This window comes from Homarus americanus, unplaced genomic scaffold (genome assembly GCF_018991925.1).
Source record: "Homarus americanus isolate GMGI-L3 unplaced genomic scaffold, GMGI_Hamer_2.0 scaffold31037, whole genome shotgun sequence".
Classification (NCBI taxonomy): domain Eukaryota; kingdom Metazoa; phylum Arthropoda; class Malacostraca; order Decapoda; family Nephropidae; genus Homarus; species Homarus americanus.
In genome coordinates this window covers 3,896,354-3,918,868 of record NW_024722227.1, presented here as the reverse complement: position 1 = coordinate 3,918,868, position 22,515 = coordinate 3,896,354, and the positions used below count along the sequence as shown (strand labels likewise).

The window sequence follows — 22,515 nt, the reverse complement described above, 5'->3', positions numbered from 1 at the left end:
ATATCTTCAGTTAATAAAAAAAAAAAAATATTCTTCACACGGTGCCAGATGGCCGTCCGTCCCTCCCTCCCTCCCACCAACCCTCCCTACCAGATAAATGTGTGGGAAAACCAGACTATTTACCTTTTTAGTAATAAATAATACCTCACACTAAAGTTAGGATAATATAATTGACATTGCTGGATTCCTTGTAAAACCAGGAATATTTTGAATATAAATGTCATATATTTTGCACAAAAGATAACATATTTACTCAGAGTAAACATTACATCTAAAATTTGTATGTCTAATGCAAAATCTATGATGTTTATATTCAAAATGATCATCAAATTGTAAGAATTCCAGCAATGTAAATTATATTCTGGCCGGATAATTTGTATGAATTTTATGAGCTAAATAAAAAAATTATACTTCCGCGTAAAGGGGTACACGCACCGCGGAATGTGAGCATCCTGGGTTTTGGCAGGGCACCGTGTAAACGTGGAAACGCAGAATGTGGGACCGCGTAAAGTGAGGGTTGACTGTAGTAGTTTTGCTGAAACGTAATGTATTTCAATGTAAATTAGGATAAACTACATGAAAACAAAAGACTTTACCTAACCTTCCGATGTTCAAGATATGTTACTCGTTTTTTTAGTAGTTTTCGGTTAAAATACTCTTATATTAGTGATATTCTATTCATACTGTGCTTGATATAATACATTCACAGAAATGTAATATTTTTGCAACTACAATGCTGATGTCAACACAAGTGTGGTTACAGCAAGACTGACTGAGTGAGGGAGAGCTATGCGTGTGTGTGTGAGGTTGCGGGAGCAGGCGGTGTCCCGTGTTCGGTGCCTGCGCGAGTTGAATGGCACGCGATTTGAATGTACTTCAATTACTTCAATGTACAGAATATTCCTCCGGCAGGGCAATCCTCGTATTTGCAAATCCGTGTATGCTAAACCCTCGTATGTTAAGGGCCGACTGTACTTTATTAATACAAATAAATATAATCAAAGACACTGAAGGTACAGTACTCTATTGGGTTATTTGAATCAGACAATACTTATTTATGAACTCTATTTTTGGAAAATGTGACTCACTACAAGTTTCTGGAATGTCAACAAACCCATTTAAATCTCATTTAGGGAATTCTTAATTTCTAAATACTGTAGACTGTATTTAATGTAATTTTTATTTAAAATATTCATACAACAATGTTTTCTTTATTTTGTAATTTAAGAAGTAAAACAAACCTTCAACTAAGTTTATGTGAGCGAGTGGAGGCAAAACTTGACTTAGCAAAGGAGGATAATTTAACCTAAAGTAAGTAAGAAAATAAGCGGTTTTCTGAGATCCAGTTCCGAGGGTCTGTACCTGTAACTTTTATTTAAATTTTGTTTTATTTACATATTTGCAATACAATATGTGACTAAGTAACTACCTGGATAATTTGATATCTCAGCAATTCTTCTTCTTGTGAAATTTTCTCTTGGTATCCTCTCTTCTTGATGAAAAATGTTTGGCCAGCAGCAAAACAGGCTGTCAAAAAATAAAAGATTTACCAAACATTACTCAGCAAACTGTTCTCTTAATTTACTAAACATGTTAATGGTTGAGATAAAGACTCTGAAATACATCAACTTGTGTGTAGTGTTGGAGCTGGTTGAGGGAGATGTAGTTCTGAAAGGTGTCCTAAATGGACTTGTTGATGTACATATTGAGGGTTATGAAGGTGTACATGGTGGAAAAGAGTTTCGTATCTACAAGGAATGTGGAAGGAGAAAGAATAGTTGAGATTGGGATGCAATGAGCATAGTTGCTGATTAGGCTGATTATACACAAGTCAGGTGGCACAAAACACAGATTAACTACTTTCTCACTGGGAATTCAGATAGGAAGATTACAGCAGGGGAAGAATGTGCCTTGCAGCACAGATTGCTTGAGTGTGACACGATGCTAAAAGGTGCAGAGAAAGGAAAAGGTGTATGTTCTAAGAAGGAGAGTGTGAAAGTTGAAAGAACAGAATATAAGAGAAGGATTTTAAGTAGAGCTGAGAAGACCGGAAACATCCAGTGACAGTGTTATGGGTTGTGTAGCAAAATGTTGGGACAAAATTAAGAACATTCTTAGAGTGGCTGGACAAAGGGACCAGCCAGGCATGCAGTAATATGATGGTGGAACAATAAAGTGGACAGTGATAATGGAGAAAAGATAATGGGTGGTGACAAGGAATATCTGGAGGTCAAGCACAGGGTCAAAAGTAAGGTCTTCAAGGCTAAGAAAAAGAATCATTCACAGGATACATTCACAGACATGTTGAATAGTGCAGACACAAGAGTAGAGGTGTTCAAAACAGCCAGGCAAATAGTGGGTAGAAACAAGGATGTTGTTGGTGAGCAGAGTGAGAAATTACCAAGATTGACTATGAAGTGACAAGTACGAATGGGACAGGGGTAACCTAGGGGTAGCAGAGCCATATCCAAGGATTGAAAGAATGGGCAAAGAGAGCAATTGACAAAATGAAGAATGGAACAACTGCTGGTAGCTATGGAATTGTTACAGAAATACTGAGGGCATCAGATAAAGTTGAGGTGTCAGTGATGACTAAATTTATTACAGTACAGTAATGCAATTATGATGAATATATGTATTGTTCCAGACGTCTGGCAGAAGAATGTAGATATACAAAGGTTAAAGTGATGCCCATGAAGTGCACATGTTGTACTGTGCTGGATGCCATGCTTTGAGCAATATCATATTAGAAATGTGCCGATACCAATAGATAACGATACTCATCCTAAAGCCGATACCGAAACTTTCTAGTAAACTATCTATCTATGGATATGTTAGTCTGTTAAATTGCTGCAATTTAACGTATTGATGATTGTTACAAAGTAGGCTTTATAAATTATTAAAATTTATGTACTTGTAATTAGTACTGTAATTTAATGAAGCTACTTTTTTGTTGTAAGTAAAGCATTTATTCAATAACAGTAGCATAAATGCAATAATAGATGATTTGATATTGTAAAAGTGCTATGTGAGCTACTGAGCTTCCATGTGAATAGGATCTGGACAGGATCCTAACATTCAGGTCTATCTACTAACCAGTAGGCGTAAATCATTGCTTAGTGCCACAGTCTTAATTTTTCTTTGTTAATTTAACTTATGAATTTAGGATCTTGTTCATTACATATATACAGGTTGTACCTCTCTAGTCCGGCAACCTCGGGACCTGACCAGTGCCGGACCATGGAAATTCACCCTCGAAACACCATACATAAAGCATAAAAACATATGATAGGAAATAAATACAGCTTCTCCCCGACTTACAATGGGGTTAGGGACCCAAATCCAGGTAGTAAGTCAAAATGGTCGTAAGTTGGAAATGCTTTAATAATACATAGAAAATCTAAAATGGATGTCTCTTTTTCTTCTCAGCACCACAAAACACTCAATTTTAAGCGTGCATCTAAACCAAGCAGAGGCAAGACTACACCACTGAAGACCACTGGGAGAAAAGGACTGGCAGTTAGAATTATATCCATTGAAGAAAAACTGAAGAAATGTGACAGGATTAATGCTAGTATCTCCATGAACATGATTTGTCAGGAGTTTAGGTTGAAGAAAATTACAGGTACTTTCTACGACATCAAGAGGGCCAAGCGGAAGCTGAGGGACTATGCACTGTCGTTAGATGATGTTGGTAAAGCTACAAAGAGTAAGAAGAGGATTAAGGCGCTGAAATTTGAAAACCAAAAGTACTACCCAGTGCTGAGAGACTTGCGTACTATTGTAATTAACCAGCAACATGCACAACTTAAACAAGTTAAAATTCACGAATTTTTCAGACCAATGCCAGTGCCAAGAAAAGAGTACCCTTTTACTAGCAGTGATTCATTGGCCGTCATTGTTGCAATGTCCTCTGACAGTGACCTACCTGGCTTATCCCTTCATTCACCCTACACCTCACATCCTCGATCCCAACAGTGATTAAACCAAGAAATAAATGCTAGTTTTAAGTGTAACTATACAGATAAATAAGAGTAAAACTAAATAGTATATGTGAAATTACAGTAAAGGAAATTTAAGAGGCCCCCCCTTTGTCCTCCAACTCAAGATTGATCGAGAGTTGTCTGCTACAATAACCTCAAAACTCTTCTGCTACAATGTAAGTATGTACACTGCAAATAGGTATTGTAATCTTTAACTTTGTGGATGTGATTTTTCAGCAAAATGGTGGTCGAAATTACTGGGGAAGGGGGGGGGGGGTTGGTTCCACATAAGTCAGGTTAGTTTGAGCCTCATATACTCCGACTTTGGGGGGGGAAGGGGGTTCCTTACTGTATGTGCACTGACAGTGGGAGCATCAAAATGGGACCGCTTCATTACACTTGTTAATTATAGGTTGAACCTCGGTTGAATGGCACTGGATTTACCAGTAACTCGCATTTAACGACAAAATTAAGAGATCATAAATTTGAAAGGCCTGCCTGTAATTTTCACTAATTCCTCTACCTGCTGCAATGCTCCCAATTATGGCCTCAGCGACCTAAAAACCCTACCAGAGTTACAAGTGATCCAAAGAAGAAAAGAGTTCCCCTGAACAATATGCAGCAGGTTGAAATATTACAGATGTCTATGGTGTCGGGTCTTCACCAATTTATGATTTAAAGAAGCAGAAAGAATAACTTCTTAAGTACTATGTGGACAGTGACACAAAGAAGGGAATGTAAAAGGGTAAGCACATGAAATCAGGGAAACCCGAAGTTTTAGAAAAGTGCTTGATGCAATGGTTTAGTCAGTGATGCCCCCCCCACCCCCCACATACTTCGATTTAACAGCACAGTCCAGGTCCCTTCAATGCTGTTAAATTGAGGTTCAACCTGTACCTACAATACAGCATGCCTGTAATGAATTTATTTTAAGTAAACCACCCACCTCTACTTGTTTTTAACCTAGAGCTGTATATTATAGGACTCTAGGTATATCTCTCAAGGGGTCACTTCCTCAAACCCCATTTTCCATTAGACCGAGCTCATGCCAAACATTGCTTAACCAATAGTGGGAGAGTTATAGAACATTACCCCTGTGGATGCCAAGGGATTACTGTACAATATATGTAAAGAAGACATAGTTTGTGTGTATTGTCCCAAAACCCAGTGCAATGCCAATTGAATAACTGAATGTAAATGTGTACAAAAAGGGCCAAGAGTGTTCAGGAGACATATATCTCAACCCACCTGAATTTTTATAGACATTCAAATTAGTATTAAACTGATTTTTAGGCCTACAAACACACTATAAATGTTTTTTTTTATAATATATACATAACTTGCTCTACCAAACACAAAGACAGCCAGATAGCCTGGCGACACAAGCAGAAAATGGCCGCTAAGTGCGTAGTGACCACGAGCGTCAGCTGTCAAAACAACACTGTCCCCTTATATCCCTCACCACTACTGCCACAGGGAAGTTTCTAGAGGGTCAATATATAGTTTTTCTTACTTATTTTTTTATTGTTTTATCATTTAAAAAAGTTAAAAATTATTTTTGGAAAAGTTGATTTTTCTCAATTTACCCCACATGGGGGTTAAGGCCAGCAGCACCCTAGCCCGGGGAGTAGGGGTTAAAAGTAATCAAAATAATTCTAAGAAAAATTATCAAATACAGACACTCCCTAGGTTACAGATGGGTTCTATTCCTGGAGGCTATCTGTAAGAAGAATTATCTGTAAGCCAGAAGCGACCTTTCCAATGGTAATCATTGAACACACACAGTACACATAATTTATATACAATTACTATACAGTACAAGTATTTCTTTCATTATTATCTCTTTTTTTGCACTTTCTGTATGTAAGAATCAGTGTGATGTAACTTAATAAAATGAGGAAAATAGAACTCACAGGTAAAGTAAGAAATCCATAACCCAGGGAGTGTCTGTAATGAACTGGAGCAGTGAATGTTAATTTTTTTTATGTAAAACAATTCTCTGTATAAGTATGAGGACCATTACTTTGCATACAATAATAAACACTATTAAATCTTTGTTATCAAAGTACTGTACCTCATTCCCTCAGGCATCAATGAAACAAGGTAAACATTATAAAACTGACCTTCACACACATAATACAAAACATGTACTGGTAATCTAGATCCGATATTGTCAATGCTTCTCCTAACAAGAAAATTAGCTCCTAATAATACTTAGTAATTTCAATAATTTTGCAATAGCTACAAAGAAAAACATTACAGTACCTTTTTATGTGGTATCATTGCTTTGACGGCAGCAAGCCAACGCTCACCGCCCAAAATTGTGTAATTGGGCGAACAACTTATAGTGTCTGCTAAACTTTCTTTGGATCTTTGAGAGGTGGATGATGCAGCGTGTTGCACTTCATTTGACTGGGTTTTGCGATCTAAGGTTGAATTTTGGGCTTGGGTCTCCATTCCTTCATCACTGTCTATGTCCCAGAAACTCTGAGAATTCTTGTGAGCCTGCAAAAGATACATTGATTAAATAACTTTTCATAACATAACAGACTGAAAAATGCAGTGTATCGATTAAACCACAATAATCACAGTCAAAGATTCATCCCCAAGAACAAATAATTCAAGGCATTTTAATCATCAAAGCACGAAGCATACAAGTATCCCTCATTTAACAATACTGTAGTTCACTCAGCGACTTAACATTTTAACACTCTCATTTAACAATCATGAATTTTCAGTTTCGCAATTTTCAACTCACTAGAAAAATTTGTGAGGGAAGTCGGAATAACTGGGCATCCTGTGCTCCAAGTTAGCATTATTACAATACTGTACTGTAATGTGGCTTATAAATAAAGAAAACAATGTACTGTACTGTATACAGTGCCTGTAAATGTACAGTACAGTACTATAAAACCATAAAATAAGAAAAATGAAGAGCATTGGTGTGTAAATGTGGAAGTGAACATACATACCGTATTTAAAAGTCATTAGACAGTTTGAACTAACCTAGCTTTAATTGGAAGTCAATGTAATTTGATCAAGAATGGGGTAATGGAAGTCCATGCTGGGAGAGCAAAAATAAGTCAGGCAACCCTGTTCAACACTGTTGGAATTTTTTCAGTAAATAATTAGATAATTAGGTTGGCAGACCCATAAACAGTTAGAATAGTCAACTCTAGACAAAATAATGTCACAAGACACTGTAGATCCAAAACCTGTTGACAGCATATAGATTTTGAATATGAAAGTTGCATCTCTAACAACCAAATTTACATGCTCTTTAAAATTCAGTTTTGAGTCAAAGTACACTCCAAGATTATGCTAAACAGAATTGACAGGACTGAGTTGTATTTCCCCAAAGTTTAAAGAGCCAAAAATCATCTGTGCTGTCACCCAACCTATCAAGGATTTCATTATCTCCTCAAACATAGATAGTATGAAGGAAATTAACAAAAAACAAACGATATTGACACTAACCTGGTTCTGAAGACTCTTCTTGGATCTTTCCATGTGTGAACTCTGTTGAAATGTCAGTTACAGTAATTTGTTGATAAAGGTAATGACAAATTAAAAATAATTTTATTTACATAGTATGGAGAGGTTGTAAGAAATGACCTCAGACATAAGAACCTGACAACAGAGCCAGCAAGAGACTACGCAACACAGAGAGCTGCCATCAGATAATCATGGCTAACTCACGCAAGCATGGAAAATGGTCATAGAATAATAATGATGATGATGAAATAGATGACAATGATGATGTGTATTCTTTACAGTTATCCTCAAGCAGTAATCCCAGAAGACTGAATTGGGTTAAACTACGTGCAGTATTCTATGGGAAAAAAAAAGGATTCTAAGGATATGAGCTAATAAATTACTCAGTGAATTTTATTCCTCATTGGACTTTAAGTCAACCACAAGTTCAAATGGGGTCCAATGGACCCTGAATCCAGTGAATGAGAGATTACTGTAACAAAACATTTTCTGACCATTTGTCAATTGGAGGTTGTACAGTCAGACCATAAATTACTGTTACCCTTTCATTGTCAAACATTATGACAAACTGGCGAAAAATCCCATACAATGCTCTCACATCTGGCTTCACATTGGTAGCCCTGCTTTCCTTATCTGGGAATATGTGTAGCTAATAGTAACACTGTTTCTGTCACTTGTCATGATGCAATCAAAGAATACAAATTGTGAACATGTTAAATTAATTTGAGGAACTAATATTTCAATGCACATTTATTATTATGTCAGCAATGTCAATATTTTCTCATTTATAAAAATTTCTTGGCAATTATTTAAATAAATAGCATTAAATATTGATGTGACTATAGTGACATGTATTGAAAATAGACGAAATTACATTTTAGAGAGCCGACGACAATATTGGGCATGTTTACGGTAGTTGGCAGGCAGTTTTCAACACTTCTTTTTGGTCCATTTAGGAATAAAAAATCAAAGAAACAATATACTGTACCTGTATATAATTTATATTTATTTGTGATAGACCTTCAAACATTTCTTGGATAGGAAGACAATATTCAGATATCAATCATATTTAACTAATACAGTACTGTATTTTGTAAAAGCACCTTCAGCCCCGATCAAATTGTTCAGCCAACAAGGCATAGATGCCACCAGGTCTCCAGTCGGGCATCCAAATTGTTCTCAGGAATGCAATGCACTTTCAGTGATTATGTTGGATATCATAGGTTCTAATTTTGTGTCATTGCTGCCTTGTGAGGAAAAAAAAAAAAAAAAAAACTTTTGCTAACCTTTCAAAGTGGAATTTGCCCTATTTTGAGTTGAACTCATTAGCTATGTTTCAAAATATGATATGAATGTTTTGAAATACATGGATAAGGGAAATACCATCTCAATCAAGCACCCAGGGATAAATGTAATTTATGATCTGACTAGACTGTACAATGTACAGTCGGGGTCAAAAGTCTTGAACACTTGACAGTATTTGGCATGTACTGTAAGTACCCAAAGATCTTAGGTATTAAGGAGAGTTTTATCCCATGTTGTGGTTCAAGCATAATATGTGATGACAAATAGTGTTATTAGTATATCCCATTCAAATATGTATAACTCAGAAGTAGATGCCAGATATTCCTAAGTGTTCAAGACTTTTGACTCCAACTGTACATGCCATTAACTATGCACCATTCCTAATGAACTTTGGAGAGGGTATTTAATGGTTGGATTCTCTCACAAGTCAGTCATAAGTCATAAAAAGAACCATGAATGAGAGCTACTTTAAAATGGTAAACAAATAAACTATTACCCTTTTCAAGGTTTTAACCTAAGAGGTTAACGCCCGCATTATTAAACAACATCTTCCCTTGAAGAGGGTCATCGTGTTTCAACCCAAGTTTTAAACTAAATGAGTCCTGAGGGACACCGCAGTACTGTACTTAACGGGGAGGTGTGGCGGTAAAATTAACTAATTCCAATAAAATTAATTTATAATATTGGAATTAGCTAATCTTACCGCCACACCATCCCATTAAGTACTGTACTGCGGTGTCCCTCAGGACTCATTTAGTTTAAAACTCGGGTTGAAACACGACGACACTTTTCAAGGGAAGATGTTGTTTAATAATACGGGCGTAAAACTTCAACAGGTTAAAAATAAGAACCTACCTGAAGCTTAGAATCATGAATTGGTGCCCACACCCTTAAGGCAGTTCGGAGAGAGCTCTGGTGGGGTCCGACTGACAATGATGAGTGTTGCACTGGTAGGAGAGAAAGCTCTTCTTCTGAATCAGAATCCATTTTTAAATGTGAAGGAGGCAAAAGATTTTTATGTAAATCTTTATCCACATTTTTAATGCAATCACTTCCTTTTTCTGATGTGTTTCTACCAATTTGTGCTGTTGCAGATGGACTTATGTTTCTATTGGTATTACTACTTACTTCGTGATAGCCACTGTATTTATGGGATTTTCCTTCAAATGTCTCTGAAGCACCCCGGATATATTCATTTTGACTTATTGAAATACCTGAATCAACACTTGTAAGTGCTGATAAGACTTTCTGTTTTCGTGCTTTAGATGAAGGAGATACAGGCAATGTCGAGTCTTCAACAATACTTGAAATGTCTGGAAAACGGCCCCTCTCAGATATCTTTTGTGCACCAATATGTGTAGGTGAATGACATCTCTTCTTCTTCACAGCATTTATGCCAGTAATTATACTTTCTTCTTGACTTTCATGCCACCCTTGCCTGCTTCCCAATTTCCTTTTCTCACCTTTATTTGAAAGAAAACTGTGAATGTTATGTGAATCCTGACATATAACTCTTTTAATACAACTTGATGTCTTGCTAGGCTTTAGAATACTGATTTCTACTTGACTTTTTGTGTTATTCACCGCTTCTTCTTCGGGAAGAATTTCATTTTTTTCATCTAAACTATTTTCCAAAATATCAAACCTCTTCCTTTTCTCTTTATTTCCATCACGCATTTGAAAGACTATACAGCTTCTGGAGTGAGATAATTTTCTATTTAATACCAGCCTGCCCTTATTTCTTGGTTGGGATGCTCCCTGTCTTAAGGATAAGGAGGATATTTCTGTTTTGGACTCTTTTGGTAAATTTACCACCACTATTTTATCATTTTGATGTTCTTCTGATGGAGCATTTTTTGTTAATTCATGTCTTTCGTTGTGAATCTCTCTGACAGCCTTTGTGGACAAAGTTGGTAATGTCCCTTCACTATGTGTACTGTTTTCTTTTTTACTGTCATTTTGCTGCTTTATATGAGATTCATTAAGAACTTGGATTTGGACTGTACATTTACGTATAGTTAGAGGTTTACTTTCATGTGATAAAATGGTTTGTCTCTGCAGGTTAACATTTTTTGGTGGAGGAGGTGGGCAAGGTAACATAATTTTTGCATTTACGCTGTCCTTTTCCACCACTTCTGCAGATGATACCACCTTCATAGACGTAGCTTGCAACCTCCCTTCATCTTGTTTACAATATTCCTTCAGCCTTCCTCTCCTTTTACCTATCACTTCCTTAAATACCAGTAACTTATTTTCAGGTGAGCTATGAGTTTCTGTTACTTGTTTATGTTGGGTTTTAACCTCTGGAGATAAATGTTCATGATGAACATTTTCATCCTCAGTAGTTTTTTGTTTCTCATCCAGTTTTATTTTCAGTCTTTTACTCCTGCGAACTTGGCAAGAATTACCCCTTTCTTTCAAAGTTGACTCCATCTCTGACTCTTCCTGACAAGCTTTGTTAGTAACAGGTTGTTTAGCAGCAGCATCAGGGAAGTTTCTCAATGAATGTGGCACTTTTTCTTTTGTATTTTTACAAAATGTAACAGAAAACAATGGGAGGTTATTTCTATCTGATATATTGTTCATGCTCTTTGCAAGTTTCTTTTTCTCATAATGTCCAAGGTGGGGTATGATAACAGCATCAGCAGACTCCAAGAGAACAATTTTAAAGTTATTAGGTCTAACTTGTATTAGTTTTTTTAAGGGTGTTGCCGTATCATTATTACCGCATCCTGTTTTTTCAACAGCCAAATTGTCTTTGTTTTCAATTTCAGGTTGTACAATGTCATCCAAATTTTTTATTTGGTTATATTTCTTTTGGGCTCTTAGTTTCCTCATTGTGCTGTCAGAAACATAATTGTTCTTACAATTTATATGTTTCTTAATTATGTCTCTCACCGGTATTTCAGTTTGTTGGCTTACTGCTTTACCACAATTCCTCCTTTGTGAGTGTCCATTCTTTCCAGGTGCATTTTCAGTACTTTTCACCTTCATTAACTTCTTACTTGATTCGGAAGTGTCTTGTAAGTGCCTATTTTTCTTCTCTTGTAAATCATTTTCTTTTTCATTTTTCTTATAATTAGGAATTTTCCTGTCATTTCTGTTTTGGGTGATCTGACAATCGGATGGCAAAGAATCAGTTCCATAATCAACATCCATTTCTTCCTCTAACTGATAGTTTTCTGGTAAACCCAACTGTATCTTGCGACTGTTCAGAGTTTCTTCTACTTCTTCTGCAAAGTCTTTCTCTGTAACTGGATTGGTTGATGTGGAGCATTCAAAATTATTACTGGTTTTAAAACTTTTGCTTGAAATACTGTAGTCAGGTTTATGTTCCACAAGGAATTTCAAAAGAGATCTTCTCTGTGTTAGTTTGCTTTGAGAACCTTCAGTGCCTGTGGGAGGTGGTGTAAGACCATGAGAAAGGCAAATGTATTTATCAATGATGGAAGAGTAGCATTTGTGATTATTTTGTATAATATCTTCCGTTAACTCTTCAATTACAGAGTCATATTCATCTGCTGGAACTGCAACCTGAAAAAAGAAAACAAAAATAAGTACATCTATACTTGTACTGTATAGTACACAATACTGTACTAAATATTTCTACCATAACCCAAAATTAGCATCTGAGTGCAAGTATCTCTGATAACGTAATTATGTTACCCTAAATATGATGTCAGATTGTGCTGCCTCATCAATTGCTTATGTTGGCATTTATGCAAAATCTTGGGTTCCGAACATATTCTAAGACCTAAAAGGTCATTCAATAAGTAACCTGTTCGATTATCCCACCAAAATAACCCCTGACATAATACAACCTGCTTATCAGTAAACCTGCTTTTGTTAGACTAATTCTGTGAACTTGGTTTTGTACACTGCGAATCGTGTTTACGTTTATTGGACATGCCCTGCTTTCTTTTGTAAATCATGTTCATATCTCAAAAACCAAGAATTAACCCCAAAAGTGAAGGTCATAAAATTATGTTCATGTCACAATGAAAAACATAAGAAAAACAAATTTTAGTAATAGAATTCCTGGTTGAGGATAAAACGAATCTTTACCTAATTACCCAATATTTTTTTTTTTTTTTTTTAGGGAGATTAGCCCACCCGGGCACAGGTCACTGACCCACATCAGGGCCTGGGGGCGAAAATTTAATAATAATAATAATAATAATAATAATAATAATAATAATAATAATAATAATAATAATAATAATACAGTAATTCATAGTAAATAAAAGCTCAAATAAAATAATAATAACAATAACAACACTGTAATAATGAAAATAAAAAAAATCAATAGTGAGAAATGCTATAAGTACAGTATGTACTGTAGGTTGTGTTGTCAACTGTAAGAGAAACAATTGAGACCCTGCAATTGTGTGTAAATGAGGCAGAAAGTCAGATCAGCAACCTAGGACTTGGTCACAATATTCGTGATGCCATATGGCAGCAGGGTCTACCATTAGACAACACATTATGCTTCCAATATCTTCCCAGGCGGTAGTACCTCCCTGTTTGGTAGCTGCCTGCTACCTACAACTAGGAGAGTAATGTAACTGTAAATGACTAGATTACATAAGGTTAGGCACTTTGGTTATTATTTTGCAAACAACAACTTACCAGCTTAAATTGTATGCCAGTTTTGCAGAATTATTACCGAGTAGGTGACCACAATGAGTAGGTTAGGTTAGGTTCTTTTAGTTGGGTTTAAATTCCAAATTTTCCCTCTGCTTGAAAGTACTGTCCACCTTTGGTGGTATCATGATTGACAGGATAGGAAGGATCATAATTCAATAATTATGCATATCCTCAAACTTTCATTCAAGGGTAATCATTGATGACTGACCCGCTGCCGATTTTTCATAGAAAACAATTTTGCAAACGGCACAACTTCACTGTGTTTTGTAGTAGACACCATGGTAGTTTTTGCAAATGTGTTAAAAAGTGATTTTTTCTAAATTAAACCTAACCTCCTAACATTAGTTGATAAGAAAACAAGTGGCAGAAGGGGTCTGACTAATTACCCAAATGAACCCAAATGTACCCAAATGAAGTCAAATAATGGTCCTACATGAATAAATCGGAATACCAATCACTTCTCGACTAGTATTTGGTGTCACAAAGTCACAAAAAATTGGAAAACTTAATATAATCTGAGTTAATAGATCGAGTGCATGTACCTAACCTAACCTAACTCGGATTAAATTAAGTTTACCAATTTTTTGTGACTTAATGACACCAAATACTAATCGAGAAGTGATTCACAGCCCTATTTACGCTTGTATGACCATCATTCTATTTTATCTAATCAAAGAACTTTATATGCAGTTTCCAGACGGTAAAGTAATTTATAGACGTAGACAGGCGTTGATCAGAGCATCAATATGATTGGCTGTTTACATATGGGGATGCATCACCGCCGCATTACTGCCAGGAAGACAAAGTAGTGCATGCCTAGGCACTTAATTATCTACCAAACGAATCATTTTCAAAAGAAATGATTATCATATCAAAATTCACCAATGAAAATATAATAAGAAAATAAACATCAAAACAAATAACACGTTGGTAAGTTAGTCATCAATATCAGCCCTTCCTATATATGCCACTATAGTATATTCAGCATGAAAAAAAAGCATTATTTTCTTTGTAATAGGCAAACTGTAAGTATGGTAGCCATACATACTGAACACCAAAAATCAAATTGGATATAGGTACGATAGCCGTATTGATGGACTGTTTTGTTAATTTTTAGGTTAGATTAAGTTAGTCGGAAAGAAGCCATTTTAGTAACTATTATTATACAGTATAGTCTGTCGTACTTATATCCTGTACCTTATTTTTTCCATGCCTAATCTGCATGACAGTGTTTATAATAATTACCACCCTTACATTATAATCTACAGTGGCAACAGTCAACGTACCTCATTATTTATGTCAGGCTTTACACTTTAATGGAAAAATCATACTGAATTCATAAATGGGGATAATGTTTGTTGGTATTATTATCACTTCGGTCATCCAACAAATTTTAGTAGGTTAGGTTAGGATGCATTTGAGAAGCATTGCTGAGACCAATTTTCACCAGTTAGGTTAGGTTTGGCTAGGATGCATTTGAGAAGCAGCGCAGACCAATTTTCTCCGGTTAGGTTAGGTTCCAAATAGGTAGATGACCAAAACGATAATTTTACCTGTGAATTTTGGGGCCTGTCAAACTTTTTAAAAATGAATATTGTACTGTGATAGGCTTTTCTAATTGAATATGGAAATAACTATCATTTTCTTGTGCAAATCAATATAACACTTATTTGTGTTTATATATTTCATGATTGACGATAATACCAAAATAAATATTATCAACATACCTGTAATTAGCGTCATAAACTGAACTAGAAAATCACCATAAACTGGTGTTTGTGGAATAAAGGCCAAAAATAATCATCATTAATGTACAGAACCATTCTTGTGTACTATCCTGAACAATATTGTGAAGAAATATTACTTATGGTACTTAAAATATTAATCTAAAGCTAGTTACATAAATAAAGGCAGCAGTTACTATATAGTAGAGAGATGTCATCCCATATTTGTTAGTTTGCGAAATTTTCTGATGAAAAGAAATGACTGCACCACTTTCTTCAAACTATTTTAAGTCTTTACCCTGACAGCAAACAGAACTACAGTACAGTAAGAGTACTTCCTTGTTATGTTGTGTAAGTTTCAACGTTATTCGGTAAATATTCGTCCATTGGCTGTTCTCTTTAGGTTTGCAGAGAATAGTTTTCTTTAGTCTTTTAGAGTGTGTTTTACTCAAATCTTACCTTCATTTCTTGTGCAAATTAGCGGTTTTTGCAAAAAAATAAAATTTTCATATTTAAGAAACAGATAATTTGCAATAAAAAAATAGAGATCAGATTTGAGTAAAAAACACACACACAAACAAAATACTATTCTCATACCAAAGGAACCAACCTACCTAACCTAACCTAAATTACAAGGAGGAGGAAAGGAAGAGACAACCGACTTTAAGTGAGGAGTATAACCTCAGGTAAACATGGCGGGACTCTACGGACAGCCAATGGACGAATATTAACCAATTATTCTCCATTTAACTTCTAGAAAACTCTGCACTTGCTCAAGAACAGAATAGCCGATTCGTGTTAGCACATCGAAATAACCCTAAATACTCTTTCTTTCCTTGTGCTGAACTCGACTAGGCTCCAAAACGAATATTTACCTTAAATGCATTACATCTTTTTAAAATGTTAAATTGAAGTACCTTTTCTCCCAGCTGATACATGGTGCACCACTGTGGCAACCCTCACGGTCACTCCCCCGTCCAGTAGACTCAACTTTGAAACTTGTTTGTGTTTAACCATCAACAGTGAACCGCCAGGGATGCTTACACTAAATATTAATTAATGTATTTTTATTGTTGATTTGTTGTAAATATCACAATTATTAAAATATCATTATTAATTTATATAATAATTTCTAACATCCTTATAAATTTAAGAGTAAAGCAAGATATTTGTAGTTAGAATCTTTGTAGTTATTCTAGAGCCGAAACTATTTCAAACCGGAGCTTGGCTTTTTATAACCTCTATGTCTATGGTGTTTCCCTAAATTCCCTTCACACATTTAGATGTACTGGAATCATATTTAGAATTAACCGGATGCCAAATTAATACTGTAGTGGAATTCTTCCCTACAAACGCTGTTTGTCGCTGCTCAGCCGACCCCACCAATTCCCCAGTGTATGCCTCATGGTCCAGGGTCAACCAGCGCCGCCATACACCACGGAGCGGGGGTCAACTGCTAAGCCACGCCTACCCCCGCTATTTAAGACCTGACCTAGTGGTGACCTGTCTTTCTACCTACACCAACCAGCCAGCAACACCTCCTCCTCCTCCGCCTGCCTGGCGGCCTCCCTCGCTCCTCCGCCTGCCTGGCGGTCCTCGCTCGCCGGCGAGCATGGCGACCCACAAGCTGGTCCTTCTGAGCATCCTCACCAACCAGCCTTCTACATCACGCTTGTAACCATGCTGCCATCCCAGCACCAAGCGTGTACATCCAATACAACATGTATACAGAGAGCACATTGTGAGTTTCCTTTCTCCATTCCATCCTGAGTGTGAACCAAACATCCTGAACCCCACAATACTCTGAATAAATAGGTAGGCAAATATTTAGAAGTTTCCAACACCCACCTATATATTGCGTCTTATCTAGGGAAAGAAAAAATAAAGATAATTTATTCAATAGCGTTTTCGTCGGAAGCTTACATTTTTCGAATATTTTAACCGATAAAGCTACCGACCATATTATTTGTTCAAAGTGGGCAGGGCCCTGAAGCAGAGGGAAAATGTGGTAAAAAAATAAAATAAAATAAACAAAGCTTTGAAAACCTTACCTAACCTTTATTAAAAAATCGAAAACTATAAAAAGTTTACCTTATTCAATTTCTCGGTGTTTAGTATGTGGAAGAGTTTTCATATTTAATGTTTCGTATAACTCAAAGCTTTATGTATTATAAATAATATACAAAACAACACAGATACACTTAAGCTTTACACAAATGCTATAAAAAGGTCTTATTTAATTTACGGTATTTAAATTTATGTCCAAGTAATGCAACAGATCACTCATACTTATTATTATACAATTGAATTGAATTGAAACAGTTTATTTAGCCAGATAAACACAGATACAGAGTGGATAATAATAACAATATTAACATGGTTGAGCCAGTTGAGAACCTGACCCTCTTTAGGCACCTGATTATTATATACTATACATTTATCTCAAGGAAGTATTATGTAACATTTAGTATCATATGGAATAGTACAATAGCATGGTGGTAATAAGAACATCCCATAATGTTTCCACGGTTATCACTTCAATATTTATTTATTTTATTTATTTATTTATTTTTAGTTTATTTTTATTTATATTATACGTATATACATGAAGTACAGTGGAATTGAAAAACAGAAGTATAATGGGGGAGTAGTACAACATGGGTTGTACAGTATTAAGGTTGAACAAGAGGACAGAGCTGTCAGGATTATGTCTAGTTGGCAAATATGTTTATTGCAATGGTAATTTCTTATCTATTTAAATGATAATTTCCGATAAAAGTTTTGATGGTACAATAAAAGCAGGTACTGTAAATATAGTAGGCATCAGAGGAAATATTAATACTTAGACAATAGATATTTTTTAAGAGATAATTTAAAGGAAGGGAGAGTAGTCTTTGCTCGGGTGGGTGGGGGGTGTTGTTCTACACCTTCACACCGTGATATCTTATGGAGGTCTGTGACTGAGAGTAGCACATGGGGGGAGGGTGGTCTTAGTAGCTCTGGGTGCTTTAAGTTGTATCTCTGATTATTCTGGAACTGGAAATAATTATGTCAAGCAAGTGATTGATAGATTTGCATACAAAGGGGGCACAGCAGTAGGTGTTAATATCTTCGAATTTTATCATTTTCAATTTAGCAAATTTTTCGTTTGTGTAATCTGTTTTTTTCAAGTAGGTCATTGTCTGTACAACTTTTGTGCAGTAACCAAGGATTTGTTTTGAAGAGCCAGAGGCCCCCCATAGTGTGTGACAGTGTATCAGGTGTTGGTAAACAAGATCATGATAGATTTCTTTCATTGCTGTGAGAGTGAGTGACTGTGGAGTGTGATACATGATACTGCACTGTTTATTGACTTAACCGTGAATGGCTTGTATGTCGTTTCTCCAGTTAAGTTTCTCATCAACAATAACTCGGAAGAATTTAGTATTTTGTTCTCGTTTGAGGACTGTATTACCAAGGTACAGGGGGTCCAAGTCTGGGGGGTAAGTTTTTCCTTCTGTGAAAGATCGTGTAGTGGGTTTTCTCAAGGTTTAAGGTCAGTTTATTATATTACCCAGGTCCTGGCATTAGTTAATTCAGCATTCATAGTTTTCATTAAGGAATGGAGGTCTGAGTTGCTGGCATAGAGATTGCTATCGTCTGCAAATAAGTTGTATTTTATGAGTGTGCTGGCGTGGACTATGTCGTTTATGTACAAAAACAGTACTGGACCGAAAATGGAACTTTGGGGGACGCCATACAAGATTGGCGGGGAGTCAGATTGGTGATTATTATAGCAGACATACTGCATCTTGTTGGACAGATATGAGGTAAAACAATTGTGGGACAGGCCCCTAATGCCGTAATGTTCAATCTTTGAAAGGGGGATGGTATGCTCGACAGTATCGAAGGCTTTAGAAAGGTCCAAGAATATACCGACTGTAAAGTGACTGTCATCAAAGGAATTTAAGATGTCATTAGTAAAGGATAGCAGAGCACTCTCAGTCGACCTTCTAGCTCTAAATCCAAACTGGGAGTCTGTAAAGATGTTATTGGCATTGCAGAATGAATTTAGTCTATTGCACGCTAGTTTTTCCAGTATCTTACTCAAGGCTGGGAGGACTGATATGGGGCGGTAATTCTTGAAGAGACCTTTGTCCCCAGGGTTATTGGTTTCCACCACAGAGAGTAGACGTGTAGTACTCGAGTTGGCCGGCAGTGGGTGGGGGGGGAACTCCTCAGGTGATAGCAACAGTGGCTGGTTCCCCCCTCAGTGGGAGGGGTTCTCGAAGGGCTTGAGGGGGGAGTACAGTGGGTGGGTGAGTGGGCAGGTGTCCACTTGCCCGATCCCTCACAACAAGGGTTTTATGACTTTTATGACTGAACGTCATGTTTTTCCCTTTGTTCCTGGCTTCTTTAAACTGGTCCATTTTCTGTAGACGGGCTTTAGTCGTATGTAGGGTTTCGTGATATTATGTTGTCTAGCACTCAGTTTGGATGGAAACTCTAAGGTGGTGGTTTTCTTATATAATGTAAGTTATATGGTAGACAGTCTGGTGCTGGAGATGCCGTGTGGTGAGGAGCTGCTCAGTAGACACGTTCGGTGAGTAGCGTGTTGAAGGAGGTAGATGTGCAGGAGCTTCGTTAGAGAAGATGTTGCCTGTTGCTGGCCTCCAGGTTGAATGAGAGCGACAGCGAGGAGCTTTGGAGGAGGTGTTGCATGTTCAGGAACGTAGAGTAGAATGAGAGAGCTGGTTGGTGAGGATGCTCAGAGAAGGACAGCTGGTGGGTTGCCATGCTCGCCGGGTGGAGCGAGACCGCCAGGCAGGCGGAGGAGAAGCGAGGGCCGCCAGGCAGCGGCGGAGGAGGAGGTGTTGCGGTTCAGGAACCGAGGCCAGAATGAATCTCAATGGAGAGACAGAGCTTATATACACAGCAGCCGGAAGTAAACTGCGGGAACTCGCCGGTTTCGACTCGAGCTAGGGAAGACGTAGCAGGTGGCTGGTTGCTAGGATACTGTGGCATCTGGTGACGCCCCCCCTGGGCCGCTCGTTTGGTTGCTAGGATACTGTTGCATTGGAATGCGGATACGCAGTTGTAGGGGAGACGTCCACTACACGTACCTGGGCAGAGGTCCTCGTTGACGAAGATAGTGGTGCCTTTCAGTTTACTGCGTTGATAAAACACTTTGTCACGGTCAGAGGGGGATGAAAAATTTTTTTATGGTGTCGCCGGGGCGGGAGGAGTTGGGTTTCCCGATGCGTTGAACACGGTCAAACTTTACTTCTGAAAGTTTAAAATGGTCATTCAGCAGGTGTGAAATTTTGCTCTGGGATGACTCCCAGTTCTCGTGGGCATCTTCGGCGACTTTTTTCTTTTATCCTCTTCGCCACTGATCGGCTTGTTAGCCGCTTGGGCGATCGGTCACGTCTCTTTTCATTTATATTCTTCACCAAAAGATCGGCTCGCTAGCCGCCCGGGAGATCGGTCACGTTTCTGTCACGCACTGTTGGCAAATACTGGGCATGCACCGGCTCCTGAATGTACCTGAACCCGCTCCAGTGTTGGTCAAGTCTTGTCTTGAAAGAGCTCACACTCGGTGCCGTCACAACACTCTCTGGTAGATTGTTCCAAGAGTTTACAACCCTCACTCCGAAAAAGTTTGCCCTCACGGTTTTCTGGACTTGCGGCTTCTTCAATCTTGAGCTGTGGACTCCTAGGGGCGAGCGTCCGCCAACTCCAAGTATGGACACTAACGAGTAGTGCCTCTGGAGATGCGTATACCCTCAACCAGGTCCCCTGTCTGTCTGTGGTATAGCCAAAAGTCCAGGCGCTCCAATCTCTCAGGGTAGTTGAGGTGCCGAAGTGCAGGCACCAGTCTGGTGGCCCTCCTTGAACATTTTTCAACCAACTGACAGTCCCTAGCATATCTGGGGACCAGACGGGTGATACAGTAATTCAGATGGGGAAGCACTTACCCTGAAGATCGTTATGAGGACGGACCGTCTAGATATCTGGAACGATCTATAAGACCCACACTTATTTGCCTGATTTACCTTTCTTCTCACAATGGCCCGAGAACTCAGCTCATTGTCAACATACACACCTAGGTCCTTCTCTCACACACAGTCTCTTCAACTAGTGCAGTTTCTCTCATCCTGCTGGGACATATGATACGCCTCCTTACCGTTGGTACGCCCCAGGTGCATCCTCTTACACTTCGTGACATTGAATCTCAGCAGCCATTTCTTCGACCATTCCTGGAGCCCACAGAGGTCCTTCTGGAGCTCTTCACAGTCCGCTTGGTTCTTAATTTCCCGAAATAACTTGGCGTCATCAGCAAACATTTGTATGGAGGAGTGTACAACGTCAGGCATGTCATTTATGAAACAAACAAACAACAGCGGGTCCAATACACTGCCCTGTGGTACCCCACTTGTTACAGGTACAGATGACGATTTCGTGCCATTAATCACCACACACTGCTTGCGGTCATGTAGAAAGTCTTCTATCCACGCTAGGACATTTCCCCGAATTCCGTACCCTTCCAGTTTGATTTTCAGCCTTTCGTGGGGTACACTGTCGAAAGCCTTGGCGAAATCTACGTAAATATATTCGATATTACCACCCCGTTCCAGAATATGGGTCCAAATATCCAATACCTTGAGCAATTGTGTTAAGCAAGAGCGCCCGGCATAAAACCGTGTTGGCAATCTTTTACAAGGTTGTTTCGTAGATGTTCCATCGCGGCATCTCTGATAATACTCTCAAATACTTTACATATTATGCTGGTCAGGCTCACCGGTCTATAGTTGTTCGTGGAGTGACGATCGCCCTTCTTGAACATAAGACTCACATAAGCCACTTTCCATTCACTGGGGACCATTTGTTCATCCAGGCATTTACAAAACCGGATCTTCAGGGGCTCTGCAAGCTCGTTGCTCAACTCTTTTAGCACTCTAGGATGCACCATGTCAGGTCCGGGACTCTTATGGACCTTTAGCCTGGACAGTTTATTTCTAATACCCTCTTCTGTGAACACAATGTGGGTCAGTGCTGTGTCGAACCGTCTGTCCTCAAACGTAGGAAGGTTAGTTGCATCCTCTCTTGTGAACACTGAGGAAAAGAAGCTGTTCAATGCCTCAGCTTTATCCTGGTCAGAATCTGCGTAACTACCATCTTCAAGTTTCAGGTCTGATACTCCTACTCGCGTTTTCAATTTCGACTTTGCATAGCGGTAAAACGCCTTTGGGTTTGACTTGGCCTCGCTTGCAACCAGCCTCTGGAACTCCTTTTCAGCCCTCCTACACTCTATCTTTGCTTGGTTTCTGGCTCTTGCATACATCCTCCTGTCTTGCTCATCGTTTGACCCAGCCCACGTC

At 38.1% G+C, this 22,515-nt stretch overlaps 1 protein-coding gene across 1 annotated transcript; it reads right to left on the bottom strand.

The window, feature by feature from the left end:
* Positions 1–1,162: 1,162 nt before the first annotated feature.
* Positions 1,163–16,165, bottom strand: LOC121862309. The gene is made up of 5 exons (XM_042360465.1): positions 16,072–16,165; positions 9,639–12,317; positions 7,461–7,502; positions 6,249–6,488; positions 1,163–1,527 (listed from the first exon to the last, which is right to left on the bottom strand). Exons 1-5 carry the CDS (start codon positions 16,090–16,092, stop codon positions 1,447–1,449), a joined length of 3,063 nt encoding a protein of 1,020 aa, XP_042216399.1. The 5' UTR covers positions 16,093–16,165; the 3' UTR covers positions 1,163–1,446.
* Between the last annotated feature and the right edge of the window lie 6,350 nt (positions 16,166–22,515).